At 43.7% G+C, this 27,492-nt stretch overlaps 1 protein-coding gene across 1 annotated transcript in view; it reads left to right on the top strand.

The window, feature by feature from the left end:
• Positions 1–27,492, top strand: part of fcho1 (FCH and mu domain containing endocytic adaptor 1) — a 60,454-nt gene that overhangs the window by 3,053 nt on the left and 29,909 nt on the right. Inside the window, exons 2-5 of the mRNA XM_058388771.1 lie at positions 14,231–14,285; positions 18,667–18,758; positions 25,218–25,292; positions 26,731–26,872. Coding sequence (XP_058244754.1) covers positions 14,253–14,285; positions 18,667–18,758; positions 25,218–25,292; positions 26,731–26,872 — 342 coding nt within the window. The 5' untranslated portion in view covers positions 14,231–14,252. The remainder of the gene's footprint in view (positions 1–14,230; positions 14,286–18,666; positions 18,759–25,217; positions 25,293–26,730; positions 26,873–27,492) is intronic.

Below are 27,492 nucleotides of genomic sequence, written 5' to 3'. Positions count from 1 at the left end.
GGTTGTCTCCACTCCTCAGCAGCAGGAGGTCTCTATAAACCAGCTCTGTGTCTGGTGTGAGTTTATTTCCTCTAATTGCTCCAGTGGAGTGTGTTACGAGTGTAATTGTTTTTAATTGTCACCCCGGGTGTGTTTATAGTGACCCACGCGGGTCGTTAGCCGTGGACGCGGTGCGTGTTACGATGGTGATAAATTCCAGATCTGATAAAATCTCACAGATGAGTGTGTGTGTGTTGCATTCAGCTCCACGCCTCCTCACACACACTGCGCAGGTTTCAGTAGCGCAGGCCGGAGAGAGCGCTGTTTCCTGTTCTGTGCTCTGAGCTTTTTCAAAGTTCAGAGTAGAATTGTTTTACTCTCTCTGTGTGTGTGTGTGTGTGTGTGTGTGTGTGTGAGAGAGAGAGACAGACATTCCTGGTCACCTGCTGCTAATCGGGCAAAACCAATCATCTTCAACAAAAGAGTGTTAAGAGCTTTAATTGTGCCGTTTTGCCTGAGGCATACACACACACACACACACACACGTACTTGATGTGAAGAGGTTTGGCTCTGTCTTGGTCCTGCTACTGATCTCACACAGCCGTCAGCTCTGTGTGTGTGTGTGTGTGTGTGTGTGTGTGTGTGTGTGTGTGTGTGTGTGTGTGTGTGTGTGTGTGGGTCGAGGGTCTCATTAAACAGGGAACAGTGGAGGCTTTGAGTTCGATGTTGAGTCAATGCAACATACACACACACACACACACACACACACACACGCACACGTATAAATTACTGATGCACAGGTTTTGCCACTGACAAAACAGCACCTAATTCAAAGAGGGAGAAAGAGACAGAAAGAGAGACAGACAGACTGAAAAAAAAAGTGAGAAAGAGACAGGCTGAAGAAAAAGAAAGCGATCGAGAGAGACCAGAGACAGGAGAAAGAGACGAGAGAGACAGACATAAGAGAGAGAGATGAGAGAGAGACACAGTAGAAGAAAGAGAGAGAGAGAGACACCAGAGACAGGAGAAAGAGACGAGCGAGAGAGAGATAAAAGAGAGAGAGACAGATGAAATAGAGTGAGAGATGGAAGAAAGAGACAAGAGACATGATTGAGACACAAATAAGGGAGAGAGTGAAAGAAAGATAGAAAGAAAGAGAGAAAGATCTAAAGATGAAAGAGAGAGACAGGCAGAAGAAAGTCCGAGAGAGACACAGACAGAAGAAAAAGAGAGAGAGACAGGCAGAAGAAAGAGAGAGACCCGAGAGAGAGAGAGAGAGGGAGGCAGAATAAAGACGGAGACAGACAGAAGAGTGAGAGAGAGAGAGAATAGAGAGAGAGAAAGAGGGAGACAGACAGGTGGATAAAGATACAGTGACAAAATCAGAGATGGACAGAGAGAGATTGAGAAATAGACAGGTAGAGAGAGAGAGAGAGAGAGAGAGAGAGAGAACATAGGAGATCGAGAAACAGATGAGGGAGGAAGTAAAAGAAAGAAAGATCTAAAGATGAAAGAGAGACAGAGAGAGAGAGAGAGAGAGACAGGCAGAAGAAAGTCAGTGAGAGAGAGAGAGAGAGAGAGAGAATGCATGGTACATGAATGTGAAAGGAAAAGATGGAAACATCAGGGAAGCAGATCGGACAGAAAGATGGGGGGATATAAGAGAGAGAAGAAAATGTGGAAGATAAAATCGAACAGAAAAGAGAGAGAGAAAACTCTTGGAGGGTCCTTCATACATAACGGTTCCTTTATTATTAGCACTTAGCACTTCTAAGGGTTCTTCGGTTCTCCCGAGAAGAACCTGATCCCTTAATTATCAAATGATCTCTTAGAGAACCTGAAGTGTGTGTGTGTGTGTGTGTGTGTTGAGAAGGTAAGTGTGCACACACCTGATGTTTCATTTAAAATGTAGTTCACACTACATCGGGACACTCGGCGATCGGGACGCAGCCGCTTCGTGTGTGTGTGTGTGTGTGTGTGTGTGTGTGTGTGTTGGGCTTCACCGTCTCTCCTGCCCCTCCGCCGCAGTGTCCTCCTTTATCTCCGTGCCAGTTTTACCACATTGTCAAAGAGGGCAGTGCCAAGGGGGTGAGATTTTGGGTTAGTTAGCAGAGTCCAAACAACACACACACACACACACACACACACACACACAGCAGATGGAGGATCTGTGGCCATGGGCCTGGTTACAGGGGCTGCAGCTGCTACATTGCTGTGAGCACAAAAGTATAATCTGCTCACATTCACTATTTACACCACCTAAAAGCCCCACTATCCATGTTCCACTAGAACCAGGCCACAGAGCCGATTTGGGACGAGGCCGCTTCTCTTTCATTACTGTTCATGTTTGGGGTTTTTTTCCAGAAGCGTCAGCTTTTCTTCAGTACAGTTTCAGTATCTGTCTCCCTCCATCTCTCTCAGGCTCTGTGAAGAAGGCGTGGCCTCTGTCGGTTTCAGTGTAGGGGGCGTGGCTTGTGTCTGTCAATTTAATGCCTCCGAAGAAGGAGGGGTGACTTGTGTATGTTGTGAGAAGGAGGTGTGATGTTCTGTACCTGACAGTCTCAGTGAAGAGGTGTGGCTTATGTTCATGTCACTCTAAGTGTAGGAGGTGTGGCTTATGTTCATGTCACTCTCAGTGAAGAGGTGTGGCTTATGTTCATGTCACTCTAAGTGAAGGAGGTGTGGCTTGTGTTCATGTCACTCTAAGTGAAGGAGGTGTGGCTTGTGTTCATGTCACTCTAAGTGAAGGAGGTGTGGCTTGTGTTCATGTCACTTTAAATGAAGGCTTATGTTCATGTCACTCTAAGTGTAGGAGGTGTGGCTTATGTTCATGTCACTTTAAATGAAGGCTTATGTTCATGTCACTCTAAGTGTAGGAGGTGTGGCTTATGTTCATGTCACTTTAAATGAAGGCTTATGTTCATGTCACTCTAAGTGTAGGAGGTGTGGCTTATGTTCATGTCACTCTAAGTGAAGGAGGTGTGGCTTTATGTTCATGTCACTTTAAATGAAGGCTTATGTTCATGTCACTTTAAATGAAGGAGGTGTGGCTTATGTTCATGTCACTCTAAATGAAGGGGGTGTGGCTTATGTATCTGTCAGTCTCAGTGAAGGAGGCGTTTCTTCTGTACCTATCAGTTCCAGTAAAGGGGGTGAGGCTTCTGTCCCTGTCAGGTTCCAGTGTAGGGGATGTGGTTTCTGTACCAGTCAGTCTCAGTGAAGGGGCGGGGCTTATGTCCATGTCAGTCTAAGTAAAGGAGGTGTGCCTTATGTATCTGTCAGTCTCAGTGAAGGGGCTTGTGTACCCGCCAGTCACATTTTTTTAAAACTCCGCCCTGTTTGTTTATCAGGACGAGGAAATCTGAAGGCAGTACTGCGTGTATTCCTCTCAGTTGTCTTCACTTCCCACCAAATGAAATGTTGACCTAGCGTGCGTGAGCTTAAAATAGCATGTGTGAATTTGTAGCTACGAGGCTAACGTAGCTAACACTATTTATACTATGCTCGTGGTGAAAAAGCCACTGTTCTTTTTATTTTTTCTTTCTTTCTTTTTTTTCTTGAAAGGAAATAATGTGGTTAAGTCGAGTTTCTGTACTGCAGTGCAGAGGAAACCTCTCCAACTCGGGCACCTCGAGTCAGTTTGTTATCTGGGTCGTCAAGGAAGCACATGACCTACAGCGTGTGTGTGTGTGTGTGAGAAACAGAGATGATGGTGTACTCATCAATAAGAGCTCAGTGTTCTTTCCTCCTCAGTCACCGTATTGTTTCCATGCTGAGGCTTTAAGCTGGTTCTCAGCGTCTGTGGTTCTGATGGAGCTGGAGTTTGGAAGGAAACATCTTCATCTGATCTGTAAACCAGTGGAGGAGGAGGAGGATGAAGTGACAGAAACACAGAGCTGATACTCAAATGGGCTTCCAGGGATAGATAGAGTGCATTCTGTTTATAAAACACAGAGAGAGAGAGAGAGAGAGAGAGAGAGAGAGAGAGAGAGAGAGAAAGCAAAGGTTGTAGAGACAAGCAGCGAGAAGATGGACAGATGGAGAGAGACAGACAGGGAGAAATAGATACAGAGAGACAATGACAAGAAGAGAAAGAGGCAGAGAGACAAAGAATGATAATGAGAGAGAGACGGTCAGAGAGGCAACAAAGGAGAGAGAGTCAGAGAGACAAAAAGAGAGAGGGAGAGAGACAACAAGAGGGAGGGAGAAAGTCAGAGAGGCGTGGCTTATGTACCTGTCAGTCTCAGTGAAGGAGGTGTGGCTTATGTACCTGTCAGCCTGAGTAAATGAGGTGTGGCTTATGTACGTGTCAATCTGAGTGAAGGAGGCATGGTGTCTCTACCAGTCAGGCTCAGTGAACGAGAGAGAGAGAGGCAGAGAGACAATGAAAGAGAGAGATAGTCAGAGAGACAACAGAGAGAGAGGGAGAGTGTCAGAGAGACAACAGAGAGAGAGAGAGGGAGAGAGTCAGAGAGACAACAGAGAGAGAGAGGGAGAGAGTCAGAGAGACAACAAAAAGAAAGAGAGAGTCAGAGAGACACCAAGAGAGAGGGAGAGTCAGAAACAACAAAAAGAAATGGAGAGTCGTAGAGACAACAAAAAGAGAGATAGTCAGAGAAACAACAATAGAGAGAAAGAGAGTCAGAGAGACAAAAAGAGAGTCAGAGAGAAAGAGTCAGAGAGACAACAAAGAAAGAAAGAGAAACAGACAGAGAAAGATTTACGTCTGTCTCTCTCTCCCTCTCTCTCTCTTTTTACACAGAGGTGTGTAAAAGTTTGTGCCCCCCACGGTGGCTGTTGGCTCCCTGTTGGTGGAACAGATTGCATGAACACTCCTCTCTTATCTCCTCTGATCAGGGCAGATATGGTTGCTCGTCTTTCAGCCTACAGGAAGTCGCAGGACTCAGACAGGAAGTCCTCACAGCTCAGCGTGCGCCTGAGAGTCCCAAATTAGCAGTGGTGTTGTTGTTGTATGATTTCATTTTTTTGCTGTAGTGTTGAAAAGTAATGGCACCCTGAACGACTGGGTCCAGTCTGTTCCCTCGACTCGCTCTGAACCAGAACACTCCGGTTCTGACAGATGGAGCCGCTAAGACCCGACCAGACTCTCTCTCTCTCTCTCTCTCTCTCTCTCTCTCCCCCCCTCCCCAAAGACTCCAGAGGATCTTCTGTTTTGGAAAGTGTCTCCACCCTGCTTTGTCAGAGCGTGGGATGAAGGTTGACCTCGTCCGTGATATTTCGTCTTTCTTTTTTTCTTCTTCTGCTTTTTCTTCTTTCCATCTCTCATCCCTGCAGTTTTTTTTTTTTCCTTGGATGTGCCTCATGTCAGTGTTTGTTTGCATCATCACCATGGCGTCTGACCGTCGCTCCTCTGTCTCGGCTCTGATAAAGCCCGTCTCTGTGACCTCACACACACACACACACACACACTCACACACACACTCACACACACTCGGGCTGGAGGTTCACTCAGGGGGTAAAACAGAAGGTCTGGATCACTTGTCCTCTTTAAAGACCTTCTGAACTTCGCGTAAGAACCCAAGCGGCTCCCGCGTGAGGGATTAGCGGTAACTCGGCGTGATGGACAAGCGCTCGGCTACTCGTGGAGGAGTTTACTGCGCGATTGCTTTTTTATTGCGTGCACTGCGCTTTCTGTCTGAGCCGAAGCTCCACTCGCAAGCCGTTAATTCTGCTCTAAAGAGCTGGACTTTCACTGGAGGACACAGGAGGAGACACTCGGACAGATACAGAGAGACAGCTGGAGAGAGAGAGAGACTCAGAGAGTAATACACTGGAGACAGACACAGCAGGAGAGAGCTATGGGTGGATGGATGGATAGATGGATGGATGGATGGATAGAGACACATCAGGTGACTGCTGTAGATAGATGGAGGGAGAGAGAGACAGAGTGAGAGTTAGAGAAATATACAGCAGGAGAGAGCTGTAGTGAGAGAGAGACAGGTAGAGAGAAACACAGCAGGAGAGAGAGAAAAGCAGAGAGAGAGAGAGAGAGAGACAGCAAAAGAGAGAAGCAGAGAGAGAGCAGGAGTCAGAAGCACAGTGAGAAAGAGAGACAGCAAAAGAGAGAAGCAGAGTGTGAGAGAGAGAGAGAGAGAGAGAGAGAGAGAGCGAGAGAGAGACAGAGAGAGCAGGAGTCAGAAGCACAGTGAGAAAGAGAGACAACAGAAGAGAGAAGCAGAAAGAGAGAGTGAGAGAGAGACACAGCAGGAGAGAGAAGCAGAGCGAGATGGGTGGAAATAGACAGCAGGAGGGAGATGGAGAGAAAGAGACACACAGCAGAAGAGACATGGAGAGCGAGCAAGAGAGAGAGAGAGACAGGTAGATAGAGAAGGAGAGCCAGACAGGAGGAGAGAGACAGCACAGACCAGTGTTCCTCTCAGACCAGGATCATCTGCCATGATCCAGATCTCTACAGACACCAGCACTGAGTTAATTAACATTGTGATATGAGAGAGAGAGAGAGAGAGAGAGAGAGAGAGAGAGAGAGAGGTGGAATGGATGGAAATAGACAGCAGGAGACAGGAAGAGAGAGACAGGTAGAGAGGGAGACAGCTGGTGATAAAGGGGGAGCAAGAGAGAAGAGTGAGAGTGAGACAGATGGAAATAGACAGCAAGAGAGACGGGGAGCGAGATACGCAGCAGGAGAGACATGACTTGACTGAGCAAGGGAGAGAGACAAAGAGAGAGAAGAAGAGTGAGACGGATGGAGTGAGATGGAGAGTGGGAGAGAGAAAGAAATAAGTAGAGAGAGATAGAGCAGGTGAGAGAAGGAGAGAGTCAGAGACAGATATAGAGAGAGACTGAAAGAAAGAGTGTCAGACAGTGTTGGAGAGAGAGAGAGACTGGCAGAGATGGACATAAAGGGAGAGACAGGACAAGACTGAGGGACAGAGCGAGCAACAGGCGAACCGGTGTGGAGAGAAAGAGAGGGAATGGCAAATAAACAGAGAGAAATTTTCTGTGCGCGAGCGTGTGTGCGCGAGCGTGTGTGCGTGTGTGCGAGTGTGTGCGTGTGCGAGTGTGTGCGTGTGCGTCACGAGAGAGAGTCGCGTCGCGTCGAGAGAGAGTGCGTCGCGTGCGAGAGAGAGAGTCGCGTGCGAGAGAGAGTGCGTCGCGTCGCGTCGAGAGAGTGCGTCGCGTCGCGTCACGAGAGAGTCGCGTCGCGTCGCGTCACGAGAGAGAGTCGCGTCGCGTCGCGTCGCGTCTGAGAGAGAGAGTCGCGTCGCGTCGCGTCACGAGAGAGAGAGTCGCGTCGCGTCTGAGAGAGAGAGTCGCGTCGTCGCGTCACGAGAGAGAGAGTCGCGTCGCGTCGCGTCACGAGAGAGAATCGTCGCGTCGCGTCGCGAGAGAGAGTCGCGTCGTCGCGTCTGAGAGAGTCGCGTCGCGTCGCGAGAGAAGTCGCGTCGCGTCGCGTCAGAGAGAGTCGCGTCGTCGCGTCACGAGAGAGTCGCGTCGCGTCGCGTCTGCGAGAGAAATCGTCGTCGCGAGAGAGAGTGCGTCGCGTCGCGTCTGAGAGAAGTCGCGTCGCGTCGCGTCACGAGAGAGAGTCGCGTCGCGTCTGGCGAGTGTGTGTGAGAGAGAGTGTGTGTGTGAGAGAGTGTGTGTGAGAGAGTGTGTGTGTGAGAGTGTGTGTGTGAGAGTGTGTGTGTGAGTGTGTGTGTGTGAGAGTGTGTGTGTGTGAGAGTGTGTGTGTGTGAGAGTGTGTGTGTGTGAGAGTGTGTGTGTGAGAGTGTGTGTGTGAGAGTGTGTGTGTGTGAGAGTGTGTGTGTGAGAGTGTGTGTGTGAGAGAGAGTGTGTGAGTAATCCCCCTCATGCTCCACTCCAGTTGAACAGCAGAACACGACAAATCTCTCTGCTGCTGTATGAAGTCAGAATTCACGCTCAGCAAAAAAGCCCTGTGTGTAACCATAGCGACAGTAACATGGCAACCAAAACAATGGCAGCTAAATCAGTACAGTACAATACCCACAATACACCACAGTATATTAGCGTTCAGCGGGTGTGTATGGAGGATACCCAGAATGCTCTGTGGCTCTTGTTAAACTGCACTGGTGTAAAGAGTTTTAACGAGTCTTTCTGGTCTCTGTGTCTCTCCCGAGTAGGACGCTGTCTTTCTGTCCCACGCAGTCCGACATTTTTATCCCGTTAGAGGTGCCTTTTCATCACCTGCGCTCATCCCGCCCCCTGTGTCCCCTGTGGGAGTTAAAGTTTCCGCCTGATCGCTCGCATCGTTCCTCTTCACTGTTCCACACGTCAGCTCGGCTTTGTTCTCTGCTGCAGGCGCAGTCCCACAGATCCACTTTCACTCTGCTGATCCGCTCTGATACGAGCTCACCGTGTCTGACATAATCGGCATCATCATCATCAACACCACCATCATCATCGTCACCATCATCGTCACCATCATCATTGTCATCGTCACCACCACCATCATTATCATCACCATCATCATAATCATCTTCACCACCATTATTATAATCACATCAACACCATCGTCATCATCACCAACACCATCACCATCATCACCAACACCATCATCATCAACACCATCGTCATCATCACCAACACCATCGTCATCACCATCATCAACACCGTCATCACCATCATCAACACCATCGTCATCACCATCGTCATCAACACCATCATCACCATCATCAACACCATCATCATCACCAACACCATCGTCATCAACACCGTCATCATAATCACCACCATTATTATAATCACATCGTCATCAACACCATTATTATAATCACATCGTCATCAACACCATTATTATAATCACATCGTCATCAACACCGTCGTCATCACCATCATCATCACCAACACCGTCACCACCATCAACACCATCACCGTCATCACCATCAACACCATCATTATCATCACCGTCATCATCATAATCATCACCACCATTATTATAATCACATCATCATCATCATCAACACCATTATTATAATCACATCGTCATCATCATCAACACCATTATTATAATCACATCAACACCGTCATCACCAACACCATCATCACCATCATTATCATCACCGTCATCAACACCATCGTCATCACCATCAACACCATCATCATCACCATCATCAACACCATCGTCATCACCACCATCATTATCATCACCATCATCACCATCAACACAATCATTATCACCATCATCATCACCATCAACACCATCATCATCACCGTCATCATCATAATCATCGTCACCACCATTATTATAATCACATCGTCATCATCACCACCATTATTATAATCACATCGTCATCATCATCACCACCATTATTATAATCACAGTCATCATCATCACCACCATTATTATAATCACATAGTCATCATCATCAACACCATTATTATAATCACATCAACACCATCGTTATCACCAACACCATCACCACCATCAACACCATCATTATCATCACCGTCATCAACACCATCGTCATCACCATCATCATCACCATCATCAACACCATTGTCATCACCACCATCATCAACACCATCATTATCATCACCGTCATCATAATCATCACCACCATTATTATAATCACATCACCATCATCACCACCATCATCATCAACACCATCATCACCGTCATCATCATAATCATCAACACCATCATCACCATCATTATCATCACCGTCATCATCATAATCACCACCATTATTATAATCACATCGTCATCATCATCAACACCATCGTCATCACCACCACCATCAACACCATCACCACCACCATCATCATCATCACCATCATTATCACCATCACCACCATCACCACCACCACCACCACCATTATCATCACCATCACCACCATTATCACCGTCATCACCACCACCATCAACACCATCACCATCATCACCACCATTATTATAATCACATCGTTATCACCACCATCAACACCATCGTCATCATCATCACCATCACCACCACCATCACCACCACCATCATCAACACCATCATCACCATCATCACCACCATTATTATAATCACATCGTTATCACCACCATAGTCATCACCATCATCACCACCGTCACCACCACCATCAACACCATCATCATCGTCATCACCATCAACACCATCATCACCATTATCATCATAATCACCACCATTATTGTAATCGCATCGTTATCGTCACCATCATCGTCATCACCACCACCATCATCATCACCATCACCATCACCACCATAATCAACACCACCACCATCATTATCACCACCATCAACACCATCGTCATCACCATCGTCATCACCACCATCGTCATCACCACCACCATCATCATCATCACCATCACCACCATTATTGTAATCGCATCGTTATCATCACCGTCATCACCATCATCAACACCATCATTATCCCCACCACCATCACCACCACCACCATCACCACCATCATTATCACCACCACCACCATCATCAACACCATCGTCATCACCATCATTATCACCACCATCGTCATCACCACCACCATCATCAACACCATCATTATCACCATCACCACCATTATTGTAATCGCATCGTTATCACCACCATCATCATCACCACCACCACCATCACCACCATCACCACCACCATCATCACCATCACCACCATCACCACCACCACCATCACCACCATCATTATCATCATCACCACCACCATCATTATCACCACCACCATCACCACCACCATCATCACCACCACCATCACCACCATCACCATCACCACCATCGTCATCACCATCATTATCACCACCATCGTCATCACCACCACCATCATCATCATCAACACCATCACCATCATCACCACCATTATTGTAATCGCATCGTTATCACCATCGTCATCACCATCATCATCACCACCACAATCATCATCACCACCACCGCCATAATCACCACCACCATCACCACCACCATCAACACCATCATCATCGTCATCACCATCATCACCACCGTCATCACCACCACCACCATCATCACCATTATCATAATCACCACCATTATTGTAATCGCATCGTTATCGTCACCATCATCATCAACACCATCATCACCATCACCATCATCACCACCACCATCACCATCACCACCACCATCACCACCATCATTATCATCATCACCACCACCATCACCACCATCATTATCATCATCACCACCACCATCATCAACACCATCATTATCACCACCACCACCATCATCAACACCATCGTCACCACCATCATTATCACCACCACCACCACCATCACCATCATTATCACCATCACCACCATTATTGTAATCGCATCATCATCATCGTCATCACCATCATCATCATCAACACCATCATCACCATCATCACCACCATCACCACCACCATCACCACCATAATCACCACCACCACCACCATCATCATCACCACCATCATTATCACCACCATTAGCACCACCATCGTCATCACCATCATTATCACCACCATCGTCATCACCACCACCATCATCGTCATCATCATCACCATCATTATCACCACCATCGTCATCACCACCACCATCAACACCATCATTATCACCATTATCATCATAATCATCACCACCATTATTGTAATCGCATCGTCATCACCACCACCACCATCACCATCATTATCACCATCACCACCATTATTGTAATCGCATCATCATCATCGTCATCACCATCATCATCATCAACACCATCATCACCATCATTATCACCACCACCATCACCACCACCACCATCACCACCACCACCATCATCATCAACACCGTCATCACCATCATTATCACCACCGTCATCACCACCACCATCATCATCATCAACACCATTATCACCATCACCACCATTATTGTAATCGCATCGTTATCATCACCATCATCACCACCATCACCACCACCATCACCACCATAATCACCACCACCACCATCACCATCACCACCATCATTATCATCACCACCACCATCACCATCACCACCATCGTCATCACCACCACCATCATCACCACCATTATTGTAATCGCATCGTTATCATCACCATCGTCATCACCACCATCACCACCACCACCATCATCATCACCACCACCATCACCACCACCATTAGCACCACCATCGTCATCACCATCATTATCACCACCATCGTCATCACCACCACCATCATCGTCATCACCATCATCATCAACATCATCACCATCATTATCACCACCATCGTCATCACCACCACCATCAACACCATCATTATCACCATTATCATCATAATCATCACCACCATTATTGTAATCGCATCGTCATCACCATCATCATCGTCATCACCATCATCGTCATCACCATCATCATCGTCATCACCATCATTATCACCATCATCATTATCATCACCATCATTATCACCACCATCATTATCACCATCACCATCACCATCATCATCATTATCACCACCATCATTATTACCATCACCATCATCATCATCATCACCACCATCATTATCACCACCATCATTATCACCACCATCATTATCACCATCACCATCATCATCATCATCACCACCATCATTATCACCACCATCATTATTACCACCATCATTATCACCATCATCACCATCACCATCATCATCAACACCATCATTATTACCACCATCATTATCACCATCACCACCATCATTATTACCACCATCATTATCACCATCATCACCATCACCATCATCATCAACACCATCATTATCACCACCATCATTATTACCACCATCATTATCACCATCATCACCATCATCATCATCATCAACACCATCATAATCATCACCACCATTATTGTAATCGCATCGTCATCACCATCATCATCGTCATCACCATCATCGTCATCACCATCATTATCACCATCATCATTATCATCACCATCATTATCACCACCATCATTATCACCACCATCATTATCACCATCACCATCACCATCATCATCATTATCACCACCATCATTATTACCATCACCATCACCATCATCATCAACACCATCATTATCACCATCACCATCATCATTATCACCACCATCATTATTACCATCACCATCATCATCACCATCATTATCACCATCACCATCATTATCACCACCATCATTATCACCATCACCATCATCATCATCATCAACACCATCATTATCACCATCACCATCACCATCATCATCATTATCACCACCATCATTATTACCACCATCATTATCACCATCATCACCATCATCATCATCATCAACACCATCATTATCACCACCATCATTATTACCACCATCATTATCACCATCATCACCATCATCATCATCATCAACACCATCATTATCACCATCACCATCATCATTATCATCACCATCATCATCACCATCATCATCACCATCATTATCACCATCATTATCACCACCATCATTATTACCACCATCATTATTACCATCATCACCATCATCATCATCATCAACACCATCATTATCATCACCATCATTATCACCATCACCATCATTATCATCACCATCATCATCACCATCATTATCATCACCATCATTATCACCACCATCATTATTACCACCATCATTATCACCATCACCATCATCATCAACACCATCATTATCACCACCATCACCACCACCACCATCACCATCATCACCATAATCATCACCACCACCACCATTATCATAATCACATCGTCATCATCATTAACTCCATCTCCACCATCATTACCATCATAATCATCACCATCCCCACCATCATCATCACTATCATCATCACCATCATCGTCATTATTATTATTATTAGTATTGGTGTTGGTGTGATTATTACTTCTTCCTCTTTTCCAGAAAGAGACAGAAACCCACACCGAGAGAAAGAGAGAGAGAGAGAGAGAGAGAGAAAGACAGAAAGAGTCAGTGAGAGATGGTAAGAAAGATGGACAGACAGAGATGGATAAAAAAAAGACAAACACAGAGAGAGAGAGAGAGAGAGAGAGAGAAACGATACAAGACTTCAGCATCTGGACAGCTGTGTTTTTTGTTTTGTTTTTTTTGATCCGGTGATGTGGAGGTCACGTGGTCAGTGACACTGGATTAAACTCTGAAGTGAATCCATGTCACTGACCGATCCTCAGCTGTGTTACTGACGTCGTCACGGAAACGGAGCGTGCAGTGGTCCCGGAGATGAATTTCTGTCTGTACTGATGATGTGGTGTGTGTGTGTGTGTGTGTGTGTGTGTTTTAAACACTCAGCACTGACCCTTTCCTTTTTTCCTTTTCATCCACAGAAGTCTGTAGAAAAGCCTCGAAATGGAGACGGCGTACTTCAAGAACAATTTCTGGGTGAGTGTGTGTGTTTCATTTGTCTTACACTGTGTGTGTGTGTGTGTGTGTGTGTGTGTGTGAAGGAGTGGAAAGAGCTGAGTCGTGTCAGCTGGTCCTCAGGGACCGGAGCGCTCTGCGTTCTCTGCACACCTGGACGAGCTATTTCAGGTGTATACCTCACTGAGGGAGGGAGGGAGGGAGGGGAGGACAGGCAGAGAAAGAGAGTGATTAGGTGGGAGCGAGAGAGAGAGAGGGATGGAGGAGGGCACAGGGAGAAAGAGAGTGATGAAGGAGAGAAAGAGAAAAAAGGGGAGCAGGGGTAGAAATGGGGGGAGATAAAGTGAGAGTGGAAAGAAAGGGATGGGGAGAGAGAGAAAGGGATAAAGGGGGATAAAAAGAGAGGGAGGACAGGAAAGAGGGAGGGGGCACGGGGGTGGAGGAGAGCGATGATGGGAAAGAAGGAAAATACTGGGAGAAATGGAGGGGATAAAAAGAGGGAAATGGGGGGAAAGAGGGGAATGGAGGGATGAGGAGAGAGAGAGGGAGGGGGAACACGGGGGGAGAAAGAGAGTGAGGGTGGTGAGAGAGAAAGAAGAGGAACACAGAATTTGGGGGATAAAGAGAGAGAGGGGGAAAGAAGGGATAGAGAGAGAGTGGGGGGCAGGGGTAGGAAGAGAGTGGGGGGTAAGGGGAGAGAGAGTGATGGAGGGAAAGAGAAAGAAGTGAAACAGGAGAGAAATGGGGAAGACAAAGGAGGGAGTAAGGAGAGAGGGAGGAGAGAACGGGGGAGAAAAACTGTGATGGGGACGGGGGGGGCGACACAGAGAGAGAGAGAGAGAGAGAGAGAGAGAGAGAGACTTGTTCATGTAACAGTGAGAAGCTCCGCCTACTGAACGATCAATGATATTTGATTGGATTTTGGATTTCGGATTTCATTTAAGTTCACAAACGACATATACCTTACCTCAAATCTTTCCTGCTTATATCAGATGTGGCAAAAAAATGAAGAGTAAAGAGACAGAAAAACATACAGGTGTGTGTGTGTGTGTGTGTGTGTGTGTGTGTGTGCGCGCATGTTTACTTGCATACATCTGTGTTGTGGAACAGCAATGTCCCGTGACACCGGATCCCATGGGTGTGTGTATGTGCTGACTGCTCGGAAACACACACACACACACACACACCCACGCACACACACATCTAAGCTAATTATCCCATTCAAACCTCCTGAACCCTAAAGACCCAAAATTTGGTGCTTCGTATGAACTCACTCACTTCAGCGTGTGTGCGCATGTGTGTGCGCATGTGTGTGTGCGCATGTGTGTGTGCGCGTGTGTGTGTGCATGTGTGTGTGCATGTGTGTGTGCGCGCGTGTGTGTGCGCGCGTGTGTGTGTGCGCGTGTGTGTGTGTGCGCGTGTGTGTGCGCATGTGTGTGCGCATGTGTGTGTGCGTGTGTGTGCGCGTGTGTGTGTGCGCATGTGTGCGTGTATTGTTGCTTTTGTAGTTTGTGTTTCCTAATCGCACCCCGGAGTGCAGTAATTGTAAAGTTTTATTACTTTAGTGAAGAGTTAATTAACTGCTAATTACAATGGAGAGAGAGAGAAAGTGAGGAGGGAAGAGTGAGGAAGAGAGAGAGAGGGAGAGTGGCAAGCAGAGGGAGGGAGAGAGAGAAAGGGAAGGGGGAGAGGGAGAGAGAGAAAGTGAGGGGGGGAGTGAGAGAGGGGAGAGAGAGACTGGGGGAGAGGGAGGAAGAGAGAGAGAGGGAGAGTGGCAAGCAGAGAGAGAGAGAGAGAGAGAGAGAGAGAAATGAAATTGTGAAGACAGTGGAGGAAAAAAAATATATGTTAATATATTAGAACAAGGCAGTGTGTGTTCGTTTTACTAACTACTCACAGGGTGGAAACACAGAAACTGAGCCTTTCTCAGCACCTGACCACACACACACACACACACAGCCTGTGTAAGTGTAGCTGTTAGCTACACTTACACAGTGTGTGTGTGTGTGTGTGTGTGTGCACGCGTTTGATATTGTGTAGCAACACAGCTCATCTTTCTTTCTTGGAATAAGGCTTTAGTTAAAAACAAACACACACACAACTGAGAGTGCACTGCCTCTCTTCTTCTGCTCTTTCAGTACCTGCTGTTTCCGGTACTTTTCTTTACTACTGAACCTCCACAGGATTTACGCTCGACTTCTCCAGCTTTTTGGGGTGTGTGTGTGTGTGTGTGTGTGTGTGTGTGTGTGTGTGTGTGTGTGTGTGTGTGGGTGTGGGTGTGGGTGTGGGTGTGGGTGTGGGTGTTTAAACCCCAAACACCCGACACCCTGTGAGTGTGTTGGAGTGGAATCTGATCCAGGACGAGCCGAACCTAACACCTTTACACTCTGACACAACCTCCTCCTCCTCCTCCTCCTCCTCCTTCTCCTCTTCATCCTCCTCGTCCTCATCCTTGTCTTCCTCCTACTCCTTCTCCTCCCCTTCTTCTCATCCTTGTCCTCCTCATCCTCCTCGTTGTCCTCATCCTCCTTCTCATTCTCCACATCCTCCTCATCCTCATACACCTCCTCCTTCCCATCCTCCTCATCCTCATACACCTCCTCCTTCCCATCCTCCTCATCCTCATACACCTCCTCCTTCCCATCCTCCTCATCCTCATACACCTCCTCCTTCCCATCCTCCTCATCCTCATACACCTCCTCCTTCCCATCCTCCTCATCCTCATACACCTCCTCCTTCTCATCCTCCTCTTTATCGTCGTCGTCCTCTTCCTTCTCATCCTTGTCCTTCTCCTCCACGTCCTCCTCCTTCTTCTACTCCTTGTCCTCAATCTTTTACTTCTCCTCCTTCTCATCCTTGTCCTTCTCCTCCTCGTCCTCCTCATCCTCCGCATCCTCCATCTCATTCTGCTCCTCCTCCCTGTCCTCCTCCTTCTCATCCTCCTCCTCCTTCCCATCCTCCTCTTTCTCATCCTCCTCATCCTCCTTCACATCCTCGTCCTCCTCCTTCTCTTTCTCATCCTTGTTGTCATTCTTCACCTCGTACTCCTCATCCTCGTCCTCCTCCTTCTCTTTCTCATCCTTGTTGTCATTCTTCACCTCGTACTCCTCATCCTCGTCCTCCTTCTCCTACTCCTCATCCTCATCCTTCTCCTCCTCATACTTCTAATAAATCTTCTCGTTCTTCATATATTCTTTTTATATATTTTAAAATTAAAAGTAATAATTTAATTTTATTTAATTTTTTAAAATAATATTTATTTTTGATAATTAAAAAAAACCCTATTTTTTCTTTTACTTTCATTAAAAAGCTTATTGGACTTTCCAGCTGTATTGTAAAAAATAACATTTACTGTAAAGTTAATAATCTTTTTAAAATCAAGCATAAAAAATAGAGATTTGGTGAGAATTTATGCGTGGAAACTAAACATCATGTGGAACATGTGGTGGTTTATTGCTGAAGGTTTAGTTGAAATGATTCTCCTCACTTCTCTTCACTTTCCCTCTCCATCTCTCTGACATTCTCGTCTTTACCGAAAAGAATCAGGGCTTTTATTTTTAACCCAAATCCACCCTTACAGGATGTGGCATTATTTTGTTCCTGGGGTTATCAGAAATTCCACATTGGGCCAAAAGGGCAACACACACACACATTAAATTGTATACATTTGATTTCTTTTCTCATTTTTGGTTTTAAATGTATTTTATGTATATATGAAATTTATATTATTATTATTATTATTATTATTATTATTAATTTATATATATATATATAAAAATATATAAAAATATGACTTTTATTACGTTTTTTAATGTATTTGAAAAAATGTAGTAATTGCAAATATGATTTTGACATTTAAAAAATTAAAATAATTATTAAATACAGATTGAAACAAACTGTTATTCTAAACAAACTAAATAATAAACATAAAAAATAGTAAATAATATAGTAAAAAATAATAATAAAGTTTGGAAAATAAATAAATAAATAAAATGTTTGGTTTTTTTAGAACATTTAATTTAATTTTGATTTTTATTTTTGTTTGATCTTTATTTTTTATTTGTTTTATTTTATTTTTATATCCCTAATTTATACACAACTTCACAACTTGTATGATAAAAGATAAATTCAGGCTTTATAGAAAAAAAAAACTAACACTGTTTTCACACCCAAGGATGTTTACGACGATAAAAACGCAGACTAAATACCCAAACAAAGAGGAGGTCATATTAGTCTGCTGTAGACGCGACGTGTGGTCAGTTCTAGAACCAGACGGTCGGTGGTTTGTGGAGGCGCTCATCATCTTCTAATTTAATGCGTGTTTACTGCTTGTGAATCATGTTTGCAGATGTTCTCATACACAGTGTTTTGTGTGTGTGTGTGTGTGTGTGTGTGTCCTCAGGGGGAGAAGAATGCAGGCTTTGACATTCTCTACCACAACATGAAGCACGGCCAGATCGCCACCAAAGAGCTGGCTGAGTTTGTGAGAGAGAGGTGAGACGGCGAGAAGACGCGGGAGGTGATGAGAGAGAGAGAGAGAGAGAGAGAGACAGACAGACATGTGGATAGACAGATGGAGAGAGAGAGTTGTCACTGCTGAGTGATGAAGAAGCTGTTAAATATACTGTTTGCTGTGATTTCTGCTGCTACTGCTACTATTAATATTACTGTCAATACTACTACTGACCACACAAACGCTGTTACTGACCACACTAACACTATTACTGTTAATACTAACACTATAACTGTTAATACTAACACTATTACTGTCCACACTAACACTATAACTGACCACACTAACACTATAACTGACCACACTAACACTATTACTGTCCACACTAACACTATTACTGTCCACACTAACACTATTACTGTCCACACTAACACTATTACTGTCCACACTAACACTATAACTGACCACACTAACACTATAACTGACCACACTAACACTATTACTGTTAATACTAACACTATTACTGACCACACTAACACTATAACTGACCACACTAACACTATAACTGACCACACTAACACTATTACTGACCACACTAACACTATAACTGACCACACTAACACTATTACTGTTAATACTAACACTATTACTGTCCGCACTAACACTATTACTGTCCGCACTAACACTATAACTGACCGCACTAACACTATTACTGTCCGCACTAACACTATAACTGACCACACTAACACTATTACTGTTAATACTAACACTATTACTGACCACACTAACACTATTACTGACCACACTAACACTATAACTGACCACACTAACACTATAACTGACCACACTAACACTATTACTGACCACACTAACACTATTACTGTTAATACTAACACTATTACTGACCACACTAACACTATTACTGACCACACTAACACTATTACTGACCACACTAACACTATAACTGACCACACTAACACTATTACTGACCACACTAACACTATAACTGACCACACTAACACTATTACTGTTAATACTAACACTATTACTGACCACACTAACACTATTACTGACCACACTAACACTATAACTGACCACACTAACACTATTACTGACCACACTAACACTATAACTGACCACACTAACACTATTACTGACCACACTAACACTATAACTGACCACACTAACACTATTACTGTTAATACTAACACTATTACTGTTAATACTAACACTATTACTGTCCGCACTAACACTATTACTGTCCGCACTAACACTATAACTGACCGCACTAACACTATTACTGTCCGCACTAACACTATAACTGACCACACTAACACTATTACTGTTAATACTAACACTATTACTGACCACACTAACACTATTACTGACCACACTAACACTATAACTGACCACACTAACACTATAACTGACCACACTAACACTATTACTGACCACACTAACACTATTACTGTCCGCACTAACACTATAACTGACCACACTAACACTATTACTGACCACACTAACACTATTACTGACCACACTAACACTATTACTGACCACACTAACACTATAACTGACCACACTAACACTATTACTGACCACACTAACACTATTACTGACCACACTAACACTATTACTGACCACACTAACACTATTACTGACCACACTAACACTATAACTGACCACACTAACACTATTACTGACCACACTAACACTATTACTGACCACACTAACACTATTACTGACCACACTAACACTATAACTGACCACACTAACACTATAACTGACCACACTAACACTATAACTGACCACACTAACACTATTACTGACCACACTAACACTATTACTGACCACACTAACACTATTACTGTTAATACTAACACTATTACTGTCCGCACTAACACTATAACTGACCACACTAACACTATTACTGTCCGCACTAACACTATAACTGACCGCACTAACACTATTACTGTCCGCACTAACACTATAACTGACCACACTAACACTATTACTGTCCGCACTAACACTATAACTGACCACACTAACACTATTACTGTTAATACTAACACTATTACTGACCACACTAACACTATTACTGACCACACTAACACTATTACTGACCACACTAACACTATAACTGACCACACTAACACTATAACTGACCACACTAACACTATTACTGACCACACTAACACTATTACTGACCACACTAACACTATTACTGACCACACTAACACTATTACTGACCACACTAACACTATAACTGACCACACTAACACTATTACTGACCACACTAACACTATTACTGTCCGCACTAACACTATAACTGACCACACTAACACTATAACTGACCACACTAACACTATTACTGACCACACTAACACTATTACTGACCACACTAACACTATTACTGACCACACTAACACTATTACTGTCCGCACTAACACTATAACTGACCACACTAACACTATAACTGACCGCACTAACACTATTACTGTTAATACTAACACTATTACTGACCACACTAACACTATTACTGACCACACTAACACTATAACTGACCACACTAACACTATTACTGACCACACTAACACTATAACTGACCACACTAACACTATTACTGTTAATACTAACACTATAACTGACCACACTAACACTGTAACTGACCACACTAACACTATAACTGACCACACTAACACTATAACTGACCACACTAACACTATTGCTGACCACACTAACACTATTACTGTCCGCACTAACACTATTACTGTCCGCACTAACACTATAACTGACCACACTAACACTATTACTGACCACACTAACACTATTACTGTCCGCACTAACACTATAACTGACCACACTAACACTATAACTGACCACACTAACACTATTACTGTCCGCACTAACACTGTAACTGACCACACTAACACTATAACTGACCACACTAACACTATTACTGTCCGCACTAACACTATTACTGACCACACTAACACTGTAACTGACCACACTAACACTATTACTGACCACACTAACACTATAACTGACCACACTAACACTATTACTGACCACACTAACACTATAACTGACCACACTAACACTATTACTGTTAATACTAACACTATAACTGACCACACTAACACTGTAACTGACCACACTAACACTATTACTGTCTGCACTAACACTGTAACTGACCACACTAACACTATAACTGACCACACTAACACTATAACTGACCACACTAACACTATTACTGTCCGCACTAACACTGTAACTGACCACACTAACACTATAACTGACCACACTAACACTATAACTGACCACACTAACACTATAACTGACCACACTAACACTATAACTGACCACACTAACACTATTACTGACCACACTAACACTGTAACTGACCACACTAACACTATAACTGAGTATTTCTCTTGTTCTTTTTATAAGTACGGCAGCTTTGCACCACACACTGGAGTGTTAAAACACACTGGTGTGTGAGAGGAGTAACACTGAACAAAGAGGTTACTGTCCACACCTAGGGGTCCACACACACACACACACACACACACACACACACACACACACACACAGACACAGAGTCTGGGTATCAGTGTGTAGTTGGCTTGAGTCCATTTTTGTATTGGATCAAGCTGGAGGAAGAGTGTGTCACCCCTTAACTCACACAACACAGAAAATGAATCCGGTGTGTTTTTTTGTTTGTGTGTGTGTGTTTGTGTGTGTTTGTTTGTTTGTGTGTGTGTTTGTGTGTGTTTGTTTGTTTGTGTGTGTGTGTTTGTGTGTGTTTGTTTGTGTGTGTGTGTGTTGGCATTCTTTTCTTGCTCAAACACCTGAGCCTCATCAGCCTTCTACAGGCTTCCTCAGAGCATTCAGGTGTGTTACAGTTAGAGTAACAAGAAGCCATGTGAATTTCTGAAACCCAGTCTCTATGAAGAGGCGTGGCCTCAATATATGCCAGGCCTAACGAATGGGCGTGACCTCTATATGTAGTCAGTTTCACAAAAGCAGGTGTGGTCTCTGTATATGTCAGTCCCTCTAAAGGGGGTGTGATCTCTGTATATGTCAGTCTAACTGAAAGGGTGTGGTCTCTGTAAATATATGTCACTTCCTCTAAATTGGGTGTGGTCTCTATATATGTCAGTTTTTTATTGAAGGGGCATGGCCTCTGTATATGTCAATCCCACTGAAGGGGTGTGGTCTTGGTATATGTCAGTCCTACTGAATAAGCATGGTTTTTACATGAGGGACTGAAGGGGCGTGATCTCTGTATAAGTCAGTCCTGTTGAAGGGGAGTGGTCTCTGTATAAGTCAGTCCAGTTGAAGGGGAGTGGTCTCTGTATAAGTCAGTCCTGTTGAAGGGGAGTGGTCTCTGTATAAGTCAGTCCTGTTGGAAGGGGTGTGATCTCTGTATAAGTCAGTCCTGTTGGAAGGGGTGTGATCTCTGTATAAGTCAGTCCTGTTGAAGTCTGTATATGTCAGTCCTGTGGAAGAGGGCGTGGTCTCTGTATATATCAGTTTTTTATTGAAGGGGCATGGCCTCCGTATATGTCAGTCCCACTGAAGGGGTGTGGTCTTGGTATATGTCAGTCCTACTGAATAAGCATGGTTTTTACATGTGGGACTAAAGGGGAGTGGTCTCTGTATAAGTCAGTCCTGTTGAAGGGGCGTGGTCTCTGTATATGTCAGTTCCATGAAACCAGACCTTAAAATACTCAGGCGATTAAAAAGAAAAAAAAAACAAATTAATTTACATAATAAATAATGACATTGTATCACATTGTTCTGAATAAACAGCAGCAGCTCCGAGTCGTATAATTTCTACATCTGTTTGTTACAGAGATCAGATTCTGCTGTCTCTTCTGTTCAGGTTTTCAAGCTCAAAGCAGAAGTCCCCATCTGCTGAACTCTCCGGATGGACGTTTATAATATTTAATAAAACTCTCGCTCCTCGAGCAGCAGACGTGGCGGCTCGTCACTGCCGTGTAACAGACCGCACCGATCGCATGCCGTTAAAAAGACAAACGGGTTTATTTTCCCCGGGGCTGTTTTCTGAGCAGACCGTAATGTTTACGCTTTGTCAGATTTAGCACGTTACACAGAGTGACATTTGGAGCGCGCTCTGCAGGGCGTTTCCGTCCAGCGGCAGGGTTACAGTGTGGGATTAAAATCCTGCCTGCTGAAACGTCCTGCTGTACGCTGGCTTGGGAAAACCGTCTGCGGCCTGTCGTGAAGAGCAGAGCGGCAATGAAAGGATTCTGTTTGTTTTTTTTGTATCCGAACTAAACCACTCATCTCTGTGTGATCTCTTTGTGTTGTTTAGTTTCTCTAGACCAAGGGTCCCCAACCACCCGGTACCGGGCCATGGATCGTTTGGTTCCGGGCTGCAAAGAAACAATAAACTGTGTGTGTGTGATATATATATATATATATCTTAAAATTATATGTGTTTTATTTAAAAAAAAATCCAGCCACGCCTCACTCCCGCATTTGACTCAGTCACGGGTTTTTCCATACATTAGTAAGTCCACAAGCTAACCCATGATAAAATGACCCAAAAACAAATGTTAGACCGTTCCCCCGACCCCCTGGGCTGCGGTAAAATGGAACAAAAAAGGTTGGGGACCCGTGCTATAGACTACACTTGTGTGTCTTATTTATGCAATGCGCTTTTAGTACTCTTTTTATTACTCTTTTATTTATTATTCTTATTATTATATAGTTTATAAATTTCCCATTGCTGTAAATTTCCCATTGGGATGAATAAGGTATCCATCCATCCATCCATCCATCCATCCATCGTAAGGCTTTGTTATGCTTTTTCTTTTAAACAGACACACATGTCCTCATAAACCTGGTCTACTAGTCTTCTCCTTTCTAACTCTAAATAAATAGTAACTTTAAAGAGAAACCCTTTTTTTCGGTTTCTGTACTTCTGTAAAGCTGCTTTGAGACAATGTCCATTGTTAAAAATGCTGTACAATTGAGGGTTAGGGACCTTGCTGATGGGCCCAACATTGGCAGCTAGGTGGACACGGGATTCGAACCCGCAACCTTCCGATCAGCAAAGTGTGGGTTTCTCTTTTACTTCAACAAAAGAGGCTAAAATAAGTAAGTTTGCATTGAATCCCTCGAATGCGAGTGACCGTTGCGCCTGATCTTTAAGAACAACATCCTAAGTCCTTCCTTCTCTCTCTCTCTCTCTCTCTCTCTCTCTCTCTGCTAAGTTGTTGATTACTCGTTTCTCACCCTGTTAGACAGACTCCTCATGCTGATGTTATATGGCTTGTTGTATATGGATGCTGTAGTTCCTCCTCTTGATTATTTCACATCATTAATCACAGAATCAAGTCAAAGTCAAGATGCTGATGTGTGTATGAGGAAATGAGAAGGGTGTGAGAGCTACTGTATTTAATGTGTTGATGTACTCATGCATACCTGGTGTAATTCATATGGGGTGTGTGTGTGTGTTTACTGGTCAGGGCTGCCATTGAGGAGACGTACGCCAAATCCATGAGCAAATTGGCAAAGATGGCCAGCAATGGAAGCCCGCTCGGGTAAGAGACCTCATTGTCGCCCTTTAACATGTCACCGTTTTATTCTGACGCCTATGTACAGCTCTGTCCAGGATTCTCTACAGGAAACTGGAACAGCACTGAGGATTATTACAAGTACAGCTGTGTGTGTGTGTGTGTGCGCCTTTAATTTATGGACAAAACAGAGGAGGTGCCAATACTTTGCGCACAGTCTCACATGAAGTGTGTTATGGTAGAGGTGGAAATTCAGTGTCGCAGGAAAGGAGGTTCAGTTGGCTGAAGGGTCAAAGTTGTGGTTTGGTCTTCGTCTGCTTTTCTTGACACCTTTTATCATCTCTCACACACACACACACACATACACTGACACATACACACATTCACACATACAGACACACACACACATGCTCTCACACACACACTCTCACACACACATACACGCACGCACGCAGTTTTGAGCTACAGAGAGCTAAGTAACCTGACACGCCCTCCTTGAGAGGCACAAATAACGGGTTGCCAAATTTGTTTTTTTTACACGAGATTGAGAATCACACAAACGTTTGAGTTATTGCTATTGACTGATGTTTTTATTACACAAAAATAGAAACATACAGACAATGTTGTTCTGAAACTGTTGTGTATCGAGACACCACAGGATCATTTTCTGTCAAATTTGGACTTTTGGTTAGTGTTCCCTACACTATATAATTCTTAGTGTATGTGTTATACATATATAATATATAATAGGAGACATTTTTTTAATACTTAAACATTATTAAAATGAAATTAGTCCCAAAACTCCATTGTGCCCCATTTCTAGTCCATGCAGGTCAGAGATAGCTGTGGTGAAGAGGTCTAGTGCTGTCAGTTGTACAGTTTATGCTAATTAAGAGTTGATTAGCATAATCTCATTTACATTATGCAAATATTTAACAGTAGTTTTAATTACTAGAAACAAGTGCATTTTTTTAAATGTAGAAATTCTTTAAAAAATGAATTTGAATGTAGAATCTGATCAAAAATTACTTTTTATATTGTAGAAGCTACTTAAAAACTATTGTTTATTATTAAACTTTACAAAAATGACTTTTTATAACGTATAAATTTATCATTTTTAATAAACCTAAAATAAATAATATTTTAGAAGCTTCTCAGAAACTTCTTTTTATAATGTAGAAACTACTTAAAAACTTCTGAAAAATTCTTTGTAATGTGTAAACAGAGTTACGAGCCGTTCTGAGAAGTTGCGTGGGGATTGGTTTAGTGTGAGAGGCGGAGTTTTCCGGAATCGGGGACATGTTTTATTTGCCCTTGATTTTGACCACGAACCTTGTACACTGACCACAACAGGGCACACTGAAATTCATCATTAACAATGTAACTACACTGAAATGTCACATGTTGCAGTGGAAGGTGGTGTAAATATCTCTGTATGACCCTCCCCTGCACCCCCCCAACACAGCACATTTGCCCCCATGTGGGACCTTTTCCGAATGTCGTCGGATAAAACCGCCCTCTGCCACCTGGAGCTGATGAGGAAGATGAACGACCTCATCCGTGACCTCAACAAGTACAGCGAGGAGCAGGTCAAAGTTCACCGCAAGGTACTGGAGTCACACACATGTCTCCTGCTGTGTTTCAACTACACCACTGCTGCATTTCCACATGCTAATGAAGGGCCAATTAGCATAATCTTATTTGCATAATGCTAATTTTCTTCAACTGGCTGATTCTTTCTTTTAAAGGAACAGTTTATATAATAAAGCTTTTCTCCAGAGACTGGAGACCTCACTAAAACTTATTTTTGACATTTCCTAGTAATAAAAACAATTAGAGGCCCCTTTTAAATGTTTTGAAATGTAGCTGCTGTTCTAAATACTTTTTCATAGTGCAGAAGCTCGCTTAAAACTACTGTGTGATATATAGAGGCCTTTCTAAAATTATTTTTTTTATTAATTAACAAAAGTGTGAAGAGGCCCAGTGATGTTTTACTGTCAACAACGGGGGTATTTGGGCTAAAATGCCTGAGACAAGCTGCTCTTAATTGTACAGTTTGTGCTAATGAAGGGACAATTAACATAATCTCAATTGTATAATGCACATTTTTTACTTTAGCTTTTATTACTAGAAGCATTAGCATTTTTTAAATGTAGAAGGTATTCTAAAACTACTTTTCATAATGTATAAATGTCTTAAAATCTACTTATTTATATAATGCACAAAA

Source organism: Hemibagrus wyckioides, linkage group LG05 (genome assembly GCF_019097595.1).
Source record: "Hemibagrus wyckioides isolate EC202008001 linkage group LG05, SWU_Hwy_1.0, whole genome shotgun sequence".
NCBI lineage: Eukaryota > Metazoa > Chordata > Actinopteri > Siluriformes > Bagridae > Hemibagrus > Hemibagrus wyckioides.
Note: the sequence above shows the minus strand (reverse complement) of the source record. Positions and strands in the feature narration are given on the sequence as shown.